Genomic DNA, 24,692 nt, shown 5'->3' on the forward strand with positions numbered 1-24,692 from the left:
TCCAGCTGCCGTTTCACGATACTTGTCAGAGCCACACAACCCTGAGTCGTTCCAATCAGATTGGAAAAGTATTCACAAGCACTCGTTCCGCCATACATCGAGAATAAGTTCGAGAATCCAACGCAGTTACTCGAACCTCGTCTAGGATCCTCTGCGGCCTGGATGGATTCCACTGGGTAAACTCGATAGGTGCACTTCTTCAACACTTTACATCGTGCCACTTTCGAAGGGTCTTCTATACGGCATGCCACATCGAAGTCTTGAGAAAACGCTGACCATACCAATGTACTTAGCAACACAATCACTGAAAACCACCGAGACATGACTGGTAATGTCTTCCTCCAATCACTCACCGTTAACAATTGTCTTTAATTGGTGTTTGAGTTTGGGTTATATATTTATAAGTTCATACAAGGCAGGAGGGCTAAGTATGGTTTGCGATAGGGCACGTGTTATATACGCATTTGGTGGGACCCACAAACAGGACGGTGATAAGGCTCATTCAATAAATTTAGACAAACCTATTGTAATATAATAATTTAATGTAGCAACAAATTAAAACTATCGTCTTCCTAGTCCGGATAAAAGACCTCCCGCCGCTGCTCCACCACCTGCATTCGTAATTGCTCCGGCATCTGCAGCTCCTCCGGCAGCTGCAGCAGCTCCAGCAACAGCCGCAGCAGAAGCTACAGGTGATCCTCCACCTCCACCTGTTAGGCCAGCTACGAGGCCAGTTGCTCCTGACGCCCCTGCAAGTGCTCCTCCACCCGCGCCACCTCCCAACAAGTTCAGACCGAGTAGATTATCCAATAGCTCCAGCACCGCCTTCAAGAGTTTCTCCAAGAGTCCCATTTGCCTCTGCATTTGATCCATCTGGCCCAAGGTATTGCCAATCGCATCGTCGTGTAGCAGTAATCTGGCCAAAAGATTGTTCACTTCACCGACAATTCCTCCCAGGGCAAGCTGTAAATCTCGGGTCAGGTCGTTCACCAATGCAAGAGTACCCTCCAGTTGAGTATTGGCCAACAGTTCCAACAAGGCGGATGTCTGATTGTTAACGACAAGTAAACTCGTAATGTTCAAACAGATATCGGAATCGCCGGAACCTCCACCACCGGATGTACAGTTGTTATTGTTATCGCAGCTCCCAGGGTTGAGGAATGGGTAGGGAATCGGAATGGGAACCTGGTTGCAGCCTCCATTCACAGCACCGGTCAAAGTACAGGAGTTCTGATCACAGTTGACCTGAACCACCGGCTGACAAGTGTTGCTGCACAAATCGAAGGCAAGTCCCGCGGGACACTGGAAATGATTTGGTCTGAAATATGAAAATTATTAGCTGATCTAGTTGAGTTTCAGTTGCACGGTACCCCGCTAGACCGATATTATGGAAAAATTGCTCCACACTACTAAAAGCAGGGCTCGATTCCTGAGGTCATAATCACGTTATTGCCTTACAAATCTATGCCATTTAAAAATTACACAATAGCACAAAACACCACAAAAACGCCCTGAGAGTTATCCAAGTCGTTTCTACCAGTTAAAATTTACAACCGTTGTTACACTAATAACTAGACACTTACGCATGTGATTACTGCCCTTGTAAATAAAAATTTAAGTTTTACTGATTACGTCCAGGGTGCTACACACAAATGCCTATAGGCCTCTGCACTGTTTTGATTTTGTATGGAATGTTGACGTTTACTGGCCTTGTTATTTACTAATTTCATGGGAGAGTGGAGGAGAAAGAATGAGTTTTGTGCAGAGCCCCATAAAACGGTCAAGGTACTTTTGCCTTCATTGAATCCCTCAAAAACCTATTGTAAAGTAGAACGTGTCTAGCTGGCCTACTCTAATATGATTTATAAGAATAAATCGAATTATTTTAATGTGGACAAAACGAAATAAGTTGCTTGCATCGCTAGCGGAGATTTTGATATAAATTTAACATTTCCAGCATGGATTAGACAAGTATACTACCAATCTATCATTTGAGACTAATTTTGTTCATATTGGTATGGTTTTGTGAAGACACCAATCATTTATGTCGGAGAAGAGCCAAAAAAGTTGGACAGGCCAGCTCTAAAACATAACAGAGATTCTTTTTGGATTTGTACAGAGATTTCCCCATCAAAGGATAAATGCTCTATAGAAGCCCTTCCTTGAAGCATTTTTGAAAGTCTCTATCAGATACAGGATTTAGCAATATACTTGCAACTTATTTGATGACATGGTAATCCAACATGCAAGGCATAAATCGGCTTTGAAGGCTTAAACCGAAGTTATTTAAGAATCGATTTGAATGAAACTGAAGTTAAAAACATATAATTGGATAATTATTCTAATCACAATTTGTTAACAATCACGAGTTCAGACATGTACACTTATTTTTGAACACATTCATAATTAATTAGATATTGGTTAAACTAAGGACCGTTCATTTTATAAAGTGGACACCTTATTTATGCTATATCTTTTTTTATTACCAATGTTTACGATCGGTTTTCTGTGTATCGTTCAACTACTCTGCCCATAACTGCATAACAGTCACATTCGACATTTTTGACAAATTGGAGTCATTACCATGGATAGTCATCAAATAATAAATACTTTCGAACAACTTACTGAAATCTGTGAGATTGTTCTAGAAAATTCGAGACTGCATAACAGTAGCATTGAGATTATAAATGAGCCTCGTAATATAATAGCAATGAAATTAATATCAGAATTATTTTCTGACAATTCACCTAGTATGCGATATGAGTTGTACAAACTATCAGCCTCAAATAAGCACTTTTTAGTTCCTAATTTTTAGTATTCCATTTACTCAATGCCTACTTTTGTCGAATGTTACAAAGTTATGGGCAGTACTATTCTACGATGTTATGGAAATATAAGATCTTACAAAATGCTTTTGGTTGATGAACTATACATTTATTTTTCCAAAAATCCATATAAAAAGCACACAAACACGTCGGAACACCTAACGAACAGCTTAGTAAAATAATTTTCAAAATATGATAGCCGGTTCCTAAGCCATTTCGCATACAAACATTTATATAGATTATTATGAAGAACAATCCCTTTTTGAAATTAAAAAATAAAGATTGTCGAATTCATCAGCCAATTTCTAATAATCATTGAATTCGATAGTCTTCAAAAATCGACCGTTCTAAACGTTGTTCCTCCGTTCTAAACGTTGTTTCTTATTAAATTACCAAATTTGACATAATTTCAGTGGTGTAGAAAAAGGAATAATTTACGACCTACAAGAATTTTGTTCCAATTTCGGAGTTCCATACAAAGGAGGCCAAAATAGTAAAAATAGGTCGAAAATTGGTGCTCTTCAGTTCTTCACTAATGAAATCTATTTTGTTTCAATTTCACTCAAATTCTATTGGAATTTGATGTGACACGGGTGACCTTTAAAAAAAATTAAAAATGAACTAGTCTAGTACCTACCGTTTTGATTCATATTACGGACAGCTTCAAATTCCGGACATTGTCGTTTGTATGGGAAACATTTCACACGAAATGTTTCAATTTTCGCCGTCCAAAAGTTCTCATTTTCGAGGCTCGTTTTATTAGGTTGTTTCCATAAATATCATTGCAAATTTATAATACCCAACTACCTTAGACGTCTCTTAAGTGGTTGAACGATTTCAATTGATGATTTGACCGTTCCGTTAATGATTATCATGAGCTGTCCGTAATTCGAATCAAAGCGTCCGAAATATGAGGCAAAAGTGAGGGAGCGTCCGGAATAAGAATCATGAAAAGGCCACACGTTTTGATTTATTTAAAATTATTCAAGTTGCGGACGCGTATTCTTTACCCACCATCCGAAAGTTAAGGGCTTCCGACGCTCGATAACGCTTAAAAATCATACTGAATGATTTATTTTGTATGGTCCAAGCTGGGTTATACTTCACTGAGGCCTTAAGTGTCCGTAATATGAATCAAAACGGTATACGTCATATGGTATACCCTCTTCAACATCTAATCCGATTGCTCTCGCCGTTCCCTTACGGTACCTATCTATCTAGTTTTCATTGATCTCTTCTCCTTTGAGCAAAACAGACCGATATGCCGGTAAACAAATTTAATACTAGTATACATGTACAACATTAATCTGTACTTTTAAATTATGATTCATCCAGCCCAAAGTGGTTTTAAACTCCATTTTCACGCTCTTGATTAATAGCTCCCTAGATTGAGGAGAAAGAGCCATGAAGTATTCAGCAAAAATGATCGATGCTTTGTTTTAAAAATATTTATAAGGGTTCATATGTAAACCAAGCGCTCTAGATTGCTTTAAGTAACATAAAGGACATTCAAATATTCAGCAAAGTTTTTGTAGCAGCAAATGCCATAGCTTTGCAGAACCTTTTTAGGGTATTGATCACCCTGATCAATCAATACTGTCAAAAGATGACACATGTGTCTTCTTCTTCTTCTTGGCATTAACGTCCTCACTGGGACAGAGCCTGCTTCTCAGCTTAGTGTTCTTATGAGCACTTCCACAGTTATTAACTGAGAGCTTTCTTTGCCAAAGTTGTCATTTTCGCATTCGTATCTCGTGTGGCAGGCACGATGATACTCAATGCCCAGGGAAGTCAAGGAAATTTTCATTACGAAAAGATCCTGGACCGACCGGGAATCGAACCCAGACACCTTCAGCATGGCTTTGCTTTGTAGCCGCGGATTCTAACCACTTGAAATTTCACGATTTAATTTATATTAGTTCGATTATTCCATCATGCTTTCAGTCTCAATACAAATTGTTTTGTTTCTCTTATATGACAATACACAATACTTTTCGAAATCATAAAATAACAACTTTTGAGTATCGAAAGTATTATGAACTTTGTTGATAATAATTGTAATACACATGAAGTTTGAATTCTGTAGCGAATTAAGCGAATAAATTGCCATGAGACACATCAATCTACAAGATTTACACCTACAAGATCATCCCGGACGTAAGGTAAATGACCATATATTGCAAGAAATTACTCAAAATGCATCATATTAAACTCATGATGAAAAATCTTGAAGATTAATGTGGCAACCGTCGAATTGATGTCCTTTTTTAGGGTCCAGGATATTTCGGAGCTCTAGGATATTCCGGAAGTACTTCGCGAAAATTACTCGAGATGCATTATAGTTTACTTCTGTTGAATAGCTAGAAAATTGATGTGTCACATGATATGGTTTGTGCTAATTAAATTTTGGTCCCCAACTGATGCCTCAGGAATAGGTTCCACCGAATCCGGAAACGACTAGAATGATTCCAAATGAGTTGAAAAGTTGGAATATACTAATGGTTTATGATTCAGTTACAAACACTGTAGTTTTGTCTGATCCATGCAAAGTAGATATGGAAATGTCTCAAATGACGTTCGGACAGATCCCACGCCACATCCGTATAAATCCGGAACCGACCGGAAATTATAGCAAAATCACAAAAATTTGGTTGTAAAAATAGGTCTGGGACGCAAAGATTAACCTAGTTTTAAGCAAATTTCTGATCAAAAATTCAATGCCTATAAGGTGCGCCATATTTTTCGTCGGTATGTGAAACTTAAATACCTTTAGGAAAAAACAATCAATTCAAGGTATTTTTGAAAAATCTGATTTTACAATTTATTCGGACTATTTCATGAAAACAATATCAATCCAGTGATTGCCTGTATTGTTCACAGTAAAATAAATCGATTTTTCTGCATTTTTAATTACTTTTTCTAGCTTTAAAGGAGGTTTTAAGTTCAATTCGGCAATAGTGTTCAAGGCTAACCATTAGGCCGAAATTTTCTGGCACACATTGGTCCAGAATTTCAAATAGTTGGCAAAAACCCCATTTTCAAACTTAGTTTTAAGTTGGAAAACAAAGTCAAACATTCATCTACTATATCAGATAGTTGAGAATACGTGTTATCTACATGTTCAGACGCTAAATAGCTGCACAAGTCCGAAAACCTAAATTTTTGCTTCAAAACTGAACTAATCAATTTTCACCAAAAACCCGTGAAAAATTTGGGTTTCAGCATATTTTTTCTGGTCAATAACTCATTCTCATATAGATTCAACATCTTCGGATGCAAATTTATGTTTAAGTGTCGTTAACCTTGTTACTTATTGTTGTAAGTACTTCAAATATTTAAAGAAGAGCTTCTTTATACCGTACAAATCGCTCCCTGCCACTCCCCGCGGAGATATCTGGCTCAAACGCGTGTTCAAGACTAATGAATCGATTGAAGGAGATTCTTCTTGCCTAAGTTTGCCTAAACGAAAGTTGAAAGCCAAAAAACGTATGAAGTAACTCCGGCCATATGTACATTCCCGAGATCCTCTGACCACTTTTCGAAACAAGATATGTGTACGAGTATACCGACAAAAAATAATTGAAATCCGTTACGTATTCGCTTAGCGGTGAGAGTTTTAGTATTTTTTCTTATTTCTTTCACCCAGGCCTATACTTCCCATAACTGCATATTTGTAACATTCGACAAAAGTAGGCATTGAGTAAATTGAATACTAAGTGTGCATTTCATGGCAGTATGGGAGGAAACTAAAATTTCAAAAAATTACCAGGAACTCAAAAGTGCTTATTCGAGGCTGATGTTTTGTACAACTCATATTGCATACTGGGTGAATAGTCAGAAAATAATTCTGATAGATGTTTCATTGCCATTACGTTACGAGGCTCATTTATAATCTCAATGTGACTGATATGCGGTTATAATTACCAATGTGACAAAACAACTTGGTATTTTTTTCGAATTTTCTAGAACAATCTCACAGATTTTATTAAGTTGATCGAAAGTTTTTATCATTCGATGACTCTCCATGGTATTACCTCCAATTTGTCAAAAATGTCGAATGTGACTGTTATGCAGTTATGGGCAGTATACGGGTTGACGATCTTACGCCTCCAACTTCAATTTTTTTCCTACGCTCTCCAGATCTTGTTGTAAGCCAACTCACTCGCTGTGCTTCCCGCCATCTTGAACCGACTTCTACGCGAACACTATCTTTGCAGGATTGTTGTCCGGTAATCTTGCAACATGCCCTGCCAAACGCACCATTCCGGCTTTCGCCACCTTCTGGATACTGGGTTCACCGTAGAGTCTAGCGAGCTCGTGGTTCATTCTCCGCCGCCACACATGTTCATGCATACCGCCAAATATGGTCCTGAATACCCGTCGTTCCAACACTCCAAGTGCTTGCAGGTTCTCTTCCAGCATGGTCCATACTTCATGTCCACTGACTGACTTTGTTTCGTCCAGGGTTGACCACGTTGTGTAATTTTATGGTCCCGGAGGGACAGCCGAATGAACGAACGAAACTCTGTAACTTCAACTAATTTATTGCCCACCACCTCGAGGCAGTGCTCCTACTCGGTGAGGGATCCTCATCTGTTGCAACAACAACCTACAACTAAACATTACACAAAAACGGTGCCTCTTTTATATGCCAGAGGTAGTACGATTGAGCTATTTCATTACAATGATGTGATACGCCGACAAGCTAGCATCACGCAGCCCAACGCAAGAACATCAAAGCAATTGGGCTGCTCCTCAGGCTGAAAAATCTCTTAAATAAAGATATCTATCTATCTACCTTGGGATGCTTCCTGCTAGAAGGGGCGAAAGTAGAGAGCAAGAATGCACACTGCTACGCTGCCCTTCTACGCATACTTGTCCCATGTTCTATGTAAACCTTATGGATAGCGGGACAAATATGCGTAGAACGGCAGTACGCTGCTTCTGTATCGTAATGCACCTTGCAGTAGATGAGAGAGTTGTAGCGGTGAGCCCGAACAGACGTTGTTATCAGCTGTTATAAAGGATCCGAGGTAGACGTACCTTTGTTTTTGACGCATTCACCACCAAACCGACTTTTGTCGCTTCACACTTCAGGCGGATGTATAGATCTGCCACCGTTCCAAATACTCTGCCGACAATATCCATGTCGTCGTTGCCATCATCAGTGCTTCCGTAGTGAGGCCTTCGACCTTTAACTTGCACATTCTTTCGTTGATCGGACACCACCCAATCAAGCGCCTCTGTTTATCATATATAAAAGCTGTTCCCAGTTTACGTGTGTTGCCGCAGCTCTGGTAGATGGTATGATTACCTCTAAACGTTCGCACCATTGATCCTACCTGGGACACCTCCTGCAGCGCTACGATGCCAAACCCGCGGGTCTTCAGTACATCGGAGAGAATACGTGTGCTTCCGATGAAGTTGAGGGATTTGCAGTTCGACGTACCGAGTTTCCAATCGTTAGTCCATTTCCGTCGCTGTGGTCTTTGCCGATTGTTCTGGTCCGTATTCTTTCGTTGACTTTCCTGTGCTAATGTATTTTTACGGCTGGCTTGCAGGACCTGACACCAACCCTCTAGATTTCCGGAGAACCATTCCTCCTAAATGTTCGGAGGGCCATAGTACGCAGTTTAGCTTAGAGTCTTTCTCTGACACTCGGGCGATGATCAGCCGCCCCTGACATGGGGAACAGACGCTGTTGTGAGCCGCTCCTAACACAGAGAACAGACGCTCCAGGTTTTCAGAATCAAAAGCAAAAGCAAACCCCCCTTCCCTGTCAGCATCCGAACAAAGCTCCCACCGGGGTTTGTAACCCGGTCTTCCCTCAATTGTACGGCATGCTCAGCCTTTTACCTTGCCCATGACTATCAAAATTGAAACTGGTGAAACTGAAAATAGATTAATATTTCTTCATAAGTTTGTTCAGCAAAATTTTAGTCCATATGAAGGTCTACTGTGTGATTTTTATTCCCTTTCAACAGTTGTAATTTTTCTAGAAATATTATAAATTCCACCAAGGCTGAACTTTTGCCCCACTTTACACTCATTTCAATAGTGGCATCCAATATATGTTGGTTGAAAGCGACTTGTACAACTTTCTTTGGACGTGTTTCTAGTTGTTTTTGGTGCTATTGAGCAATTTCAAAATGGATTATTCTGAACTTACTTACTCAAAAAATTCAAGTTATGTTCCTCCTAGAGATTTAAAAAAATGACCAATAGATGCATATTGACCTTAGAAATTGAGCCCAGTACTTAACTAATTGTCATTTTTTCATAAACACGGTCTTACGAGGCACCGTGAGCTGATAACTTACACTCCATGGTTACAGGAATAGAAGCTGGAGCAGTCCCTCGTATCGCGAACATATCCCTTGAAGTTGCAGGAGCTACTTGGCGGCCCAACAGGATGTCCAACTGGAGGTCCAACAGGATGTCCCACCGGGAAGGTGTGGGTTATTTCGCACTTTTTGAGCAATGCGAGTAGAAGCTTGAACAAGGGAAACCGACCTTTCGCGCATACTCCCGCCGTATCATCCCTGTCCAGTTGAAGGGTCGCTCCCAGCAGTTGCTGGTTGTCGATTATGTTCACTGCGTTCTGAACTAGTGAGTACAAATTGTTCACTCCGCTGTCCAAGGGGCAACTCTGAAACAGTAACATTTCCTTGAGAAATTACAGAACATGCAAGTTTCACAGTTGACTCACCAATACAGCAGGAAGCGTGACATCGAGCAGAATTTTCTGGCGACTCAAGCCATGGCCAATCAGATTTTGCACTATGGAAGCTTGCAGTGCACATCCTTCAAGCGGGATGGTGACCAGATCGACCACTTCGCTCAGCACGTTCACCACACAGGGCTCTATGTTGATGCTCTGTATGACAACCGAGATAACGTACCCGCTGCCAATTTCCTCCCTGAGCAAAGTGAGGAAGTCCGCGTAGTCTTGCTGTAAAAAAAGTTTCGAATTTGTTTGAAATTATAGGTACAGAAGCTTCCAGTACTTTGGAGCATACAAACAAATGAGCATTTTAAACGATGCGATCGATCCCTCTATTGTTTGAGCGCAAGCTCGGTAAGAGTTTAGAAGTAAGAACAAAATAAGACAGGATTAGTAAGCCTTTTTCAAATACATTTTATTCATTACATGTTTTTACATATTACTGGCATAGGTGGCAACGCAAGGATGTGCACTGCCGTTAAACGCTTAATTGGCCCATGTTACTTTTTGTCATTTTTTAGTTTTTGTAGTCAAAAAGTATATTTAAACCTATATTATTAGAAAACAATTCAAAAAAATATACTTCGTTCGAACACTCTATGAAAAGCATACCAAGTCAATTTGTCCCACTGTTGAATTTCTACGCATAACTGTCCCACTATGTATTTTCCAAAAACAGTTGCAAATAAAATACTAAATTTGTGGGATTCATTGAGCTGTTTAAAATCGTTTCATATCATCTTTTTTCTTTGACGACGGATTTCACGCCAACTCGACACGCGATTGGCAGCACCCCTTCAGAATTCAATGAAACTTCCTGGATGTCAAAAGTATGTGAAACTAAGATACTTTGCATATTTTGTTTTTTCAAAATCGATCTAGACTAACATTTGGAAAGGGTCAAAGTTTTTTTTTTACTTTTTTTTATAAACCCGTATAACTCGAAAACGATAAGACCTACAAAAAAGTGTTGTATGGGGGACTGTCGTGAAATTTCCTGACGTTTTAGAGAAAAAAATTGAAAAAATAAAAACACATTTTCTACACTGAAAAAAAAATTCAAAACTTTAAAGTCGACTGTCGTGAAATTTCCTGACGATTTAGAAAAAAAAATTGAAAAAATAAAAAACATTTTCTACACTGAAAAAAAAAGATTCTAAACTTTAAAGTCGATTTACAAAAAACGGCCACTTCAGATTTTGATCATCCTTAAGCAAAAAGTTTCGTAATTAAATTTACTAAAAGTCGTCCATACATTGCAAATTGGGCATATTTTAGAGAAAAAAGTTTGTCTTATATCGATTTTTTTAAGTCCAAAATGAATTTTTTATTTTATTTTTATTTCGCTTTAAATAGTCTAGTATGATCATATTTTCAAGTGATAAATGAGTTTTAAGGTACATCACGGGAACGATTAGTAGGTTCCCGTGATGTACCTTTCAGCATTTAAAGTATCAACAAAAGAGGGATGGAATGTACCTAAAGCTCATAAATTTTAAGTTAAAAAAATAATAATGGGTAGGGAAATACGTTTATACCTAGTGTTAATATATAATGTGTGCATACGATGGTTTTCTTCAAGTCGAGTCTAGTACACGACACTGAAGACGGCCTTACAGTTGAGGTCGAAATACGCGTATCTGTCAAAGGATACAAACTCTAGTGGAAAAAAATGGTATAGTACTAAATTCGTTATTTCATCTACTTTTAATTTCTTATTTGGTCAAATCCAATCTTAACAGGTGTCAATATTGTGCTTATGAAAAAAATCGTGGTTTGTTTTTATTTTTATTATTGCTATATATCCTAAAACGTAGTATCTGCAAATGAATATTTACATTATTTTTGGGCTTTACTGAATAAATTGAATATTTTTGGTTCATCCTCTGAATTGCTATACCGTTTGGCTGCAATTTGTGTATCACTAATAGGTATGAAACAATGATATTTTTGGGTACCAGGGACAGTTTTAACCTTATCAAAAAATTCCACCAATTCCTCAGACATTTTAACATATTGCTCATTAGATATATAACAGAAATTTGATTTGGTGATACATGTATCAGTTTGTTTCACTGCCCAGTCGAATAGTTCTTGCGGAGTTGCGATTGTGTTTCCATAGTATTTTGCAAGACTTGCTCTTTTTGCCATTCGCTTGAGAGTGCCACCAATAGCGTCACAGGGGCCTTTGCCGTGGGATGTGGCAAAAAAGTGCCACTCTGCTTCCAATCCATGTATTTTCTTGAAATTACATACACAGCTAAAAAATGTTGTAAATTTAAGTTTATTTTCATGCACATATTTGGAGCATCAAAATAAATCTAAATTTCAACGACCAATTCATTATTTTTCAATCGAATTCACTTTAAATTTACATGATCATGTAATATTCAACCATTTTTAGTTGAAAATTGAATGTATATTCATTTAAATTTACATGATGCTTTATTTTTACATCAGACTTCAATTTACATCACATTGAAAATTACACGCAAATGCCTCCGTCGTCGTCGAACGGTTGTGCTGACGTGTACTGTGCAGTTCGTTGTTAATCGTTGCTATGTGCCGTGAACTCACTGTTTAAAATTAGTTGCCTGCTACAGGGATTTCACGAAAAACAAACCAAAAGTGTACGCCATTGTTTATAGCCGATTCTACACACTCATTCATCTACATGGCTTGTAAAAAATGTTCGCTTATAGTGGAAGGCAAAACCGATTTATTTGTCTCTTTAATGAATGTTCGAATCCTCTGAGCAGAATCTCAAATAGAGAAACTTTAAAGTAGATGGAGTACCGTGTACCTTTTAATTCCGCTCCTAAATGCTTATCTTTGACAGATACGCGCAAATATCCACTGGTGGATACGAGTAACTGACACTTAAGAAGACTGCAAGTGGTAGTCGAAATACGCGTATCTGTCAAAGATAAGCATTTAGGAGCGGAATTAAAAGGTACACGGTACTCCATCTACTTTAAAGTTTCTCGATTTATTTGTGGTGTGTGAAGGAAAGTGCTATGGAACGTTCCATGCTTCATGTGTTGGCCTTTCAGAGGCAAGTGTTTGTTGTCTGAGCAAAAATATTGTTTGGCTATGCGATGATTGCCTTTTCAACTTCCACGATAGTCAACGCGAAGTAAAATACAGCCAAAGTGAAACGACCGGTCATGCGCTGCGATGTGTTACTGCCGAATTAACCGATATTTCAACCAAAATCGCCAACGTGATGAAAATGATTTCGAAGACTCTCATGTGGACACTTCGAAAGAGGGCACGAATGAGTTACCACCGATCCATTCTACTCCAAACCGATCTCTACAACTACATGCTGGTTCCAGAAATAACATCAGTGATACATCTGAGAAGACATCACAAGCGCATTCGTCGGGAACATCTACTTGCTATCGTGGTGGAACTTTCTCCTTATTCTTAACGAATATTGATGAGCAAGTGACTGAGAACGAAATAGCCGACTTGGTTTCTCAGTTGCTGGAAGTGGATGCAACTGGTTTAATCGGAGTTCGTAAACTAGGACCGAAACGGACATCGAACAGCATTGTCGATTACGCATCGTTCAAAGTCTTGTTAGATATAAGATACAAAGAAACTGCATTGCAACCGCACATTTGGCCTAGGGGAATAATGTATCGTGAATTTTTCGAACGACCCAGGAAAACATGGAAACCAGATAGATAAACTTCGAGTGTTGATTTTTGTATATGTATTTAATTTTGAATGGTGTTTTTGATTGTTCTCATGTTTGTGTTTGGCTCCACGATGATATTTTTATGTATGTTATAGTACACTCACGCTGAAAATGTTTTTTTGTTGTGTATGCTTGGTTGCTTAAAGCTTTGTATGATCATCGAAATGAGTGTTTCTATGTTTAAATTCAAGTTCATTATTGTTACGTGTTTAGTTATAAGTATCAGTCTGTACAGTTTTAACTGAAGATGTAGACCAAATAAACAAATAAACAAAATTAAATATTTTTTTCTGTGTAAGCTGACAATTTTTTTTTATTTTTATAATGAGCTGCAGCTCCATCTTACTTAAAAATGACTTTTGATTTGTTTAACAAAATTTATCAATTTTGAAATAAATAGCTGAACTGCTACTGTGTCATGGGTCTGATATTATAATAAAACTAACATTTTCCAATTTTTATCTTTTTTATGGTAAATCTAGAATTGGTGTATCGTTGCTTGGGAATTATTCCAGTGATATCCTTGAGCAGCGTTATAATTTTCAGAAAAGTCGCTAATTACCAGTATTTAACCTTGTTTTAAGGAGTCTTTTTTGTTTCGTAGAAAAGCAGACTGTTATTTGCAAATAAAACCATGAGTTAAGAGCTTATCAACTTCTTTTTAGGTAGATAACAATACAAACATATTCATTATTTCTTATTCATCTGGCTTTTAACGCACTATGGCCATAACTGGTACAGTTTCCCTATGTAAAGTATCTTAGTTTCACATAGTTTTCACACCCAGAAAGTTTCATTGAATTCTTAAGGGGTACTGCCAATCCCTTTGTCAAGTTGGCGTGAAATCCGTCTGGCTTTACATCCCATGTGGAACATGGGTGGTTTTACACAAGAGTATTCTAAGACTATTGTACAGGGGGCAAAATTTTTCCTTAATACAAATGCATGAAACTTTTTGAAAAATGAAAGAAATTGGATGAATCCAGAAGCATTTGACGGAAAATTTTATCTAGTTTCAGCAACTTCCTTGACCATGTATCTTGGTTCGATGTTTCTGGTTTTCTGAGCCCATATCATAATCATGTTTTTTTCTGTTGCTTGTATTTTTGTGCGGTGTAAAGTTGTATTCATGTTAACGATTTTTTTTAGAAACTACAACTAACTGAAAATTGAATGCCACATTATGGTTCGTTTGGTTGGTAAATACTGGCATGGCGTACCATTGGTACTTCGCATACCTGACGGAATAAAATAGACCCCTTTGTGTGGTCCTTAACCTTTTACCCTATCCCTAACTCCTCGTGGTAATGGACGGGGTTCGAACAACCAAAGAGAAGATCGGGTAATCAACCCAGATGAGAAACTTTGGTCGTATGCTGACAGGAAACCAACCCCCCCGTTTGCTTCTGCAAACCTTGAGCGTCTGTTCCCCATGTCAGGGGCGTCTGATCATCGTCCGAATGACAGAGAAGAACTCTAAGCTAAACTGCGCTCTATGGCTCTCCAAACATTAGAGGGAATGGTCCTCCGGAAATCTAGGAGGTTTGTGTCAGTGCAAGCCAGCCGTAAAAATACATCAGCACAGGGCTATTTATAATTGGATGCTATAAACCACTCAAAGGGATCTTTTTTATTCCTTAAGGTACACAAGGTACTAATGGTACGCTATGCCCAACCTGTATAACCACATTGATTCACATACCCATATACGGCTCTACTTTGCTAAATGCCACACGAGCCTTCGTTTGGACCCTCAATATAGGCTTTACAGTACACATCTTCCATTTTCGGCATAAAACTCTCGTCAAAGCTACCATCAAGAGCAATGTAATTAGTCAAAATCGGTCTGCTACAATTAGTGGGACTCTTATGCGTTGAAATTCCCCCAAAGCGCGATATTTCTAGACATAACCGTTCCACTTTGAATTTCAAAGCAAAATTCAAATTCTTTCGCAAAAACCAGTTCTTGACTATAAAGAGCACCCATTGCTTCATATTATTATGAAGACAATATTCAAATTTGTCATAACCTTCACCAATACGGAGCATAAATGCGCGAAAATCTTTAATCCCGTTTTTCTCAGTTTCATATGTTGGAACAAGGGACGTTGATGCGTATAACCCAACAAACATTTTTGCTGAATAAGAATTGAGCAAATGACTCTCAAGCTCAACTTCATTGGAATAAACTGTTATTCAGCTACTAATGTTACTTGGGAACGGCAGTGCAAGAAGATGATAAAAGGCCGTTTCCTCAACTACAGCATCATCAACATAGGGTCAAATGGTCCAAAATGCCACTCTAAGGGTTTGAGTCGTTTTGTTCTAATGAGATCCACTTTCAACGCCATTCGAAGTCCTACCAGTAACTTTACAACATTTGCTAGCTACCATCATGAAAACATTTTCCAAATTTGAGTTTTTTTAACGGTTTAAATCGTGTAGAAAAGGTGATTGAAAAATGAGGGTGGTTTAAAATAACCAAATGGATGGGGTAGAATGCCATTTAGTATGGAGAACTAGTAGTTAGCAACCATGTTTCTCCATGAGTTTGCTCTGTGGTATGGAAACGAATGAAATCATCGGAAACTTTAATGTTTAGGCAAAATAGGGAAAAATATTTAATTTCACCGGAAAATTATGGAAAAATCTATGAGTTTATGTTCGAAGGTTGTGGTGGCAACTCTTGGGTAAACACATCGTTTGGCAAAGAATACAAATTGAAACGTTCCGGGAATGGTTTAATGAGGTGAGCCATTTTACCACATCAGTGCGTCTTGGGCCATGTTCCTCTATACCAGCGGTACTCATCTTGCGGCCCGTGGGCCGCATGTGGCTTTCGGAGCCCAAGAACGTGGCCCACGGAGCACTTTTGAAGAAGAAAAGAAAATTAGCATTTAACAAGTACAAAATTAAATAAGGATCTTCGAAGCCCAAAAAGGAATGGTGAACAACTCGTACTGAACATTATCAAAGAATTCCTGTAATACTTTGTATTTTTGTGATTCTCATTTAAATATTTTGGGATCACTTTTTAAATTCGTTGTTGAAACGAATGTTTTTCAAATTTTACAAAAAACATCTGACTCAAAGCTGAAAAATCTAAATATTTTTGTAATAATAATTATAAAAAAATATTTTACCTTGAAACTGAAACCAGTATTTTCGCAATACACTATTTTTCAATGGTAATAATCACAACCATAGTAAAAAAATCAAAATATCTCAATTTACAATTAAACCGTTTAGTTAGCGTTGGTCGAAAATCGATAGACCACCTGTAATACCATGGGAAAGAGATGGTTAAGACTTAAGAATCTATCATTAAGCAATCATCAATACAACTACCGAAAAGCTAAACATTACGTATACTTTGCAATTGAATTAAATGGACAAATTGATGTGAATTTTTAAGGTTTTCCGATGATTTCATTGAGGAATAAGCGTTTCCATACAACAGGGCAAACTCATGGAGAAACATGGTTGCTAACTACTAGTTCTCCATACTAAATGGCATTCTACCCCATCCATTTGGTCATTTTGAACCACCCCCATTTTTCAACCAACTTTTCTACACGATTTAAACCCGTAAAAAAACTCGAATTTGGAAAATGTTTTCATGATGGTAGGAAGCAAATTTTTGTTACCAGTGCTGGGAATGGTAATAGTAGTAGGCTTGAATTTTGCGAAAATCACGTGGCTTTCCCAGTACAGTAGTTCAAAAACGTGAATCTCATCGAGTAGCCTATGTTGGGTGAATGAATTTTCTAAATCGTGAGTGTCATTGAAGGCTCTAAATGCGGGAAATGCAGCGGGAAATAGAACATTTTTCTACAGTAATTTTGGGTTGCCCTTAGCAACGGGTGTTTTGCGATTTTCAAGGCTCTTTACCTACAGCAGCGGTAGGCGTGAGTTTCACTGGCTTCGCTGACTGCGATTGGCTTTGTTCGGCTACTGTAGAATTTTTTTTATTTTCAGATTTTTTCCCAACCCTGGTTGTTACTGTTAGGACTTCGAATGGCGTTAAAATGTGAATCTCATTAGACGAAAACGACAGAAATCCTTAAAGTGGCATTTTGGACCATTTGACCCTACTGCAACACCGCACAAGGGCGAACGAGGCACGGAACAGACAAAACTCGATCTTCCGGAGAAAGGAGCACCAGCTAGAAGTACGGTATCGCGATACGATGGAAGAGCTGTTCCGCGCTGAAGACACACTGAAGTTTTACGAGAAACTTAACCGTTTGCGCAAAGGCTTTGTGCCACAAGCCAACATGTGCAGAGACTGAGACGGAAATCTTCTCACGAACGAACGTAAGGTGGAGGCATCACTACGACGTGCACATTAATGGTGATGTGGCCAGTAACGAAGGTGGCATGGAAATAACTTTGAGAGCATGCGCGGACGACGAAAGACTTCCACCTCCAGATCTCCTAGAGGTTGAAACAAAGATTGGACGGTTGAACAACAACAACCAACTATCGAGCGATCTGCTAAAATACGGTGTTGATGCACTGGAAGCTGCGTTACATTGGGTTATTTCCAAGATTTGGGAGGAGGAAACAAGTTGGATTACGCCAATTGTCGTGCGATCTCAATTTTGAGCGCCGCCAACAAAGTTCTCTCGCAAATTGTATGCCGCCGTCTATCACCAATTGCTAGAGAATTCGTTGGGCAATATCAGGCAGGATTTATGGTCGAACGAGCAACAATGGACCAGATGTTTGCCATCCGCCAGATGTTTCAGACATGCCGTGAATACAATGTACACACACATCATTTGTTCATCGATTTTAAATCGGCCTATGCTACAAACGATCGAGAACAGCTGTGGTAAATTATGCACAAATACGGTTTGCCGAACAAACTGATAAGATTGATCAAGGCGACGATAGAGCGAGTGATGTGCGTAGTCCGAGTATCAGGGACACTCTCGAGTTCCTTCGAATCTCGCATAGGGTTACGGCAAGGTGATGGCCTTTCGTGTTTACTGTTCAACATGGACCTATGCACGAGTTCATCATTTGACGTTTTAGCGGTGCCGTGTTATATATGTATGTGACCATAACAAACAAGTAAATTCGCCACCGCTCAAACGTCAAATTAGTGAACTGATAAGAAGAACGGAATATACACGAGTGCCACGATCTTCAGAAAGTCCGTTCAGCTACATTAAGACATTGATACTTTAGCACGCAACTTGAGACGATGGAGGATACGTACGTCCGACTAAGAGCTGAAACTAGGCGAATCGGACTGAACATAAATGTGTCAAAGACGAAGTACATTATAGCGAGGGGCTCAAGAGAAGACACGGCATGAGTTCATATTGACGGTAATGAAATCGAGGTTGTCGAAGAGTTCGTGTACTTGGGCATCGTTGCTGAAAATCGTGCCTACTTTGAACTCTGCAGAACTACGTGCTGACAGTTTTCAAAATATCCTTTGCATTGCGTTACTTTGATTGATAAATTAGAGAGTAGGAAAATGCACACTCCTCTTTTCTCAATCCTACATTGCATTGATTTGTTCCTATCATTTCGTGAAAATATTGCATCAATGATCTAAAAAAATAACAACTCCTTCCGTTGGACGAACATGGGTAGTAGGCATAGCAACCATTTGGTTATTCTTTCATTGTATGGTTGAAAACCTTGGAAAGCGTCAGTGCAGATATAAGCGATTTATAATTTTGAAGAAGAGCGGTTCCATTTGAATTCGAATGTCGGTTTACTTTTGTATTTTTTGATTTGGATGAAATTTTGCACATGCTTTCTTTATGCCCAAAAATGCCTCTTTGCATCATCGGCTCGCCATTTTGACTCTAGCCTTACTTTTGAAAAGGGCCTAAGAAAAAAAATCCTTAATAATTTTCAATAAATTATAACTTAGAAACGGTTTGTCCGATCAGTTTGGTGCCTTCCGCAAAGATTTAGGTTATTGTTGGGACTATCTGGAAAAAAAATATACAGTGTAAAAAAAAAATGTTGTAAATTTTTATATATCGAAAATAAAGCTTAAAAATCAATTTTCTCAAAAATCGTATTTTTCATTTTTTTTTTTTATTTTTTTATATGTTAAAGTAGACAAAAAATTAAATCTTTTGCACAGTGGGTCAAGATGGAGAAATCATGAACAAAAAAGTTATGATTTAAAAAAAATGTGAATTTGTTTAAAATGGTCATAATAAACTTTTCAAATGTTTCGGTAGCAATTAGCAAAATTTTCTCATATACCTTTTTTGTTGAAAATTTTGCGTACTTTCATAAAATCGGGTCGAAAAGCATTCAAAAAGTTTATTTAGACCATATTGAAAAATCAACCTTTTTTTTATATCATAACTTTTTTATCCATGATTTCTCCATCTTGACCCACTGTGCAAAAGACTTCATTTTTTGTCTATTTTAACATATAAAAAAATAAAAAAAAAAATCAAAAATACGATTTTTGAGAAAATTGATTTTTAAGCTTTATTTTCGATATATAAAAAAATACAACATTTAAAAAGTTTATTATGACCATTTTCAAAAATTCACCTATTTTCAAAAAATCATAACTTCTTTGTCCATGATTTCTCCATCTTGACCCACTGTGCAAAAGACTTCATTTTTTGTCTACTTTAACATATAAAAAAAACAAAAAAAGAAAAATACAATTTTTGAGAAAATTGATTTTTAAGCTTCATTTTCGATGTATAAAAATTACAACATTTTTTTTACAGTGTATATTTTTTTCCAGATAGTCCCAACAATAACCTAAATCTTTGCGGAAGGCACCAAACTGATCGGACAAACCGTTTCTAAGTTATATATTTTTTTTTATTATTCAGGATTTTTTTTTCTTAGGCCCTTCTCAAAAGTAAAGGCCCAAACGCAATGATAGCGGAACGGCAACGGAATGCGGTACCGGTTCGCCAGGATGAACCACACCATCTCTACTGAGCTGACAACGAATGAAATTGAACTAACACTGAGTCGACAAGCTTGTTGTAGTCCATGCTGGCGAACCGGTTCCGCTTTCCGTTGCCGTTCCGCTATCATTGCGTTTGGGCCTTAAGGCTAGAGTCAAAATGGCGAGCCGATGATGCAAAAAGGCATTTTTGGGCATAAAGAAAGCATGTGCAAAATTTCATCCAAATCAAAAAATATAAAATGAAATTTGGGAAAAAAAGTCGTCATTTTCTGTGGAACCGCTCAGAATATAATGTATAATTGTATCCTGGGAGGGAGATACCGATACTACACACGAAATATAAGACAACGTTATTTTGAACTGCAAGATAACTCCAGCTTGCCAACAACAATCAAGGCAGACTTCGAGAAAATCTGTAGTTTCCTTTTGTTGTGCACCTTCGATCTTTCCTGACAAACATGAAAAAAGGGCCACAGTTTTCTATGCACTAAATATTCATTTTCATTGGAAAAAGTAGAACGATGCGTTTTTCAATGCTTTATGTTCAATCAGATTAAATGGTGCTCACGTGACATTACTTGCGTTATGTGCATGAATTGATTTTCATTCGGTTTTTATCACTTTTGAAGAAATACGAAAATGTGTTTTAATCAGTTATGCGCTTTTTTCATGTTAGTCCAATGTATGAGATCTGGGCTCACAGTGACAGTTCGTGACAGCGGAATCTCGGCTCACTATGGCGTACAGAAATTTTGTATTGGTTTCTCCCTCCCAGACTGTATCTAATCTACTTAATGCTTTATTGAATTTTGTTGCTAATTCTTTGTTTGCTTGTAGGGGACACTCGTGAAGACACTTGATGGAATTTAGAATGTTGTTCAAGCCGACCAAACAGATTTTTAGCAAGATTTGTACCAGCTATGTGATCTTTTATGGCTGCTCCCAGATCGTTTTCAGTTCTCTATAAACTTCATTTCAATTCAATAAAATTTAATGATATTCTCAACACATCGTGATACTACCATTCCAAAGTTTTTAATACAAAGAGCAATGATTAACGACTCTATGACAATAGTTCCATTAAATTAGGTTGGCGATTCGATTTCACCTCGGGTAACATGAGACGACTTGTATTAGGGTCCATCCACGAATTTCAAAATGCTGAAGGTGCTCTTAAAATGTTACAGCGCATACAAAATGTAAAAAAAAATATTCAAGCAAAATGCGTTGGAAGGGGGTGGGTGATTGTTGAAGATGGTTATTTTTAACATTATGAAATATGCGAATAAAACCTTAAACGAATCACTGAATGCGATAAGGCTCTTTCTGACGACTTGCACCATCTATCTTGCTATCTGTTTTTTTTTATTTATGCATCGGGGAAGAAGTGCAGTTCACTTATTGCAATTTTAGAGATAACTTTCCGTTCTACGGTTGAACTGAAAGCTACCGCAGCCGTCCCATTACTGATTTTCACAATGTATCATCGATCGGTTGCGATGATACCTTGGAAACCACGCTAATGACTGTTGTTTTCTGCCGCGTTCCAAAGATTGGAACTTTACAAGCATACTTTGATTAGATAGTTTCGTTCAATGATACAATGATTTTCAAGCCTGCGGTAGAACTTTGACAGCTGCGGTAGAACTTGGCGGCTACCGCAGAACGGAAAATTTTCAAAAGAATCGTAATATAACGTGGAACATTTTCTCCGAAAATCATCTTCATAAGGCACACGTATTGCAATTAAGTCATATAAACAAAAATTCGAATAAATCTGGTCATAATCAGCTAACTAACTTGTAATCATTGGCGGAAATACGGTTAGGAAAGTTTTAGCAAATCCCCCCGAAAACTTAAGGCCCCACCCCCTAGAAAATGTAAACGCTCTTGCTAAGTCTGCACCTTATTTAAGGGATTTTGTGATCGAATGTGTCAAGTACCCTCTAGATTCGAGTTCAATTTACGCTAGTACTTGTAATAGCTCTATTGTGGCACGTGTGTTGTTTGAGAACTTCCTCCTCCTCCCTATTCTCTTCTTTTAAATTGTCATTTCTGAAATTCTCCCTTCTGGGCACCTTTCTAAAAATAACTGGAGGTCAAATTCTAACGAATAAATAGTTAATCCTTTTTTTGGGATTGTTATAAGGACATCAACAAATTTCCTTACCTCTCATTCACTGAACCACTTTAATCACAGACAAATGTTTTGTTTTTGCAATATAGCAACGTCAGAAATTTTCAAATCCAAAGCAGCTGAAATGATCTGCATCAATGATGCATTACTTTGAATCAAATGATCAAAGGAGCAATGAAATGCGAGGATTCATATTCACCATTAGAAAATGCAAATTCTCAAGGCATGCTTTTTAAATCTCTCTTGTGTAATGATGATTTCGGAAGACTGCGCTCTTGATGTTTTCAAACGGAAGATGTTGCGGACTATCTACGGCGCACGGTGTACTATATTTAAGAAGGTGATATATTCCGAAAACTGACAGCTACTAGACGACGTCATTCCTATCTACCTCGAACAAATTTGCGAAAAAAATGATCTAGTGGTCCGGAAGGTATATGGTACGATAGGAGTGACGTCAGATGTTTACAATCAAACTTGATATTTACATCAGTGAAGAGCCTGCCTTGTTAATTTTTATGTCGTGTCTACGGCGGAGTGCAGAAGGAAGACGGGACGCTTATCAACGCGGATGAACCATGAATTGCACCAGCTGCTGGGAGAACCAACCATGGTTTATCTCGCAAAAATTGGGAGGTTGCGGTGGGCCGCGCAGGTTACACGAATGTTGAAAACAATTCGACCGGCACAAATGCGTCACTGGCGACGAGCAGTCATGGGCCGAGCCGAATGGAGACGTCTCCTACGTACAGTAAAGGCCACCCAGGCCTTAGCCTGACTTGTAAGGTACAGTAAGTTTTCAGACGAATATTTTCATTTGTCTGTGGCAAACTACAAACTACTTCAATTTAAGAGAGCTTTTGAAAAAGTTGTGTAAAAACTATTGATGTGAAAGTTACTGATAATAAGATTGAGATTGTTCTCTTTTCAATAGTTTTTTACGTAATAGTCATTGTCAGTCATTAGTCTAAGTCGATGCCTACTTAAATTTGGATTTATTCATCAAAGCCTACTACAATACCATTTAATTCCAATTTGTATCCTTTGACAGATAGGCGTATTTCGGTCATAGTCAGAAGTTCCCTCCCCCCTTTAGTAAATACTTAAAATTTAAGTGAATTTCGGACTATACCCAGTTAATATATATAGTGTGTGCATACAATGGTTTTCTTCAAGTCAAGTCTAGTAGAAGAAACTGAAGACGGCCTTACAGTTGAGGTCAAAATACGCCTATCTATCAAAGGATACAACTTCTAATAGATTTTAATGGTATAGTACTAAATTTGGTTTTTCATTTACATATAGGTATTCCAATGAACAGCTCGAAGATTTATTATCATATAGTAAAAGTTGCCGAAGATCCTCGAAGATTTTCCATTGAATCGTCTTAACTAAATTTACGAGCTTCATAAATAAAGGCTTGTAAATTACATTGACGTAAAACACTAACCAGCTATATTCACGTGGTAAGACCATGGATCACATCAGGCAATACCATGAAAACTGTCAATATGTCCACCAATTAACTGCCATTTCGTATGCCAATCAATGTAAAACCACAACACTGCGCCACCTAGTATACCTGATTGATCTGCGACAGTCCGGGATCGCACTGCAAATCAACTCCCCGGTATCCACTCTTCTGCAGCTGCTTCTTCACCGTTTCCACCAGCGTTTGACGCCCTTTGCAGCTGTTGATCAAATTTCCGAAGTACCCACACGAACTCGGTCCCCCGTACAGGGCAAACAGTTTATTCTGGCTGCCCAAACTGTTCAGAAGTCCTCCACCAAAAGACACACTTTGTGCCGTTTCCACTGGGTGCACCTCGTATAGACACTGTCGCAATACATCACATTCTTTCACCACTTGGGGATCACCTATTCGGCACACTACGGCAAATTTTCCTTCACAGATTGCCACTCCCGCCGTCAGCAACAATATCACCACCTTGCAATTAACCCTCATCTCGTCCTGGGCATTATTTTGCGTCGATACCGAACAATCCCGCTCTCATGAACTAGCGGGCATCGACTTCCGCAGGCTGTTTTTATAAGCGCGAATCAATCGCACGTGCCTCATCCATTCGGTAGGGAAATGCGCCCGTCACAAAGAATACCGTTTTTCGGCGATTCAAGGCAGGTGTCCAGCTGATAGTGTGGAGCAGTGGTGTAGTGTGGCGATTGCAGGGTCATACGCATTGCTATTTACGGTTCACCTATAACTGTCGAAAAAATATGGTGCAAATTCTCACGTGTAGAATTATGGCCAAACAGAGTTATCGGTGCGTTTGCTGATTGCTAAACATATTTTCTATCGAAAACATTCAATTTCATACTGCTGATGCTGGGTATAGGCCTGAGGATATTTTGCGGAATTATGAACT

General features: G+C 38.3%; 1 protein-coding gene across 1 annotated transcript; it reads right to left on the bottom strand.

Moving 5' to 3' along the window:
- Positions 1 to 524: 524 nt before the first annotated feature.
- On the bottom strand, positions 525 to 24,311 carry LOC5567903. Its single transcript, XM_021854931.1, has 4 exons — positions 23,891 to 24,311; positions 9,535 to 9,777; positions 9,146 to 9,474; positions 525 to 1,318 (listed from the first exon to the last, which is right to left on the bottom strand). The coding sequence occupies exons 1-4, from the start codon at positions 24,272 to 24,274 to the stop codon at positions 562 to 564; spliced, it is 1,713 nt and encodes a 570-aa protein (XP_021710623.1). The 5' UTR covers positions 24,275 to 24,311; the 3' UTR covers positions 525 to 561.
- Positions 24,312 to 24,692: the final 381 nt, after the last annotated feature.

This window comes from Aedes aegypti, chromosome 3, assembly GCF_002204515.2.
Source record: "Aedes aegypti strain LVP_AGWG chromosome 3, AaegL5.0 Primary Assembly, whole genome shotgun sequence".
Classification (NCBI taxonomy): Eukaryota; Metazoa; Arthropoda; class Insecta; order Diptera; family Culicidae; genus Aedes; species Aedes aegypti.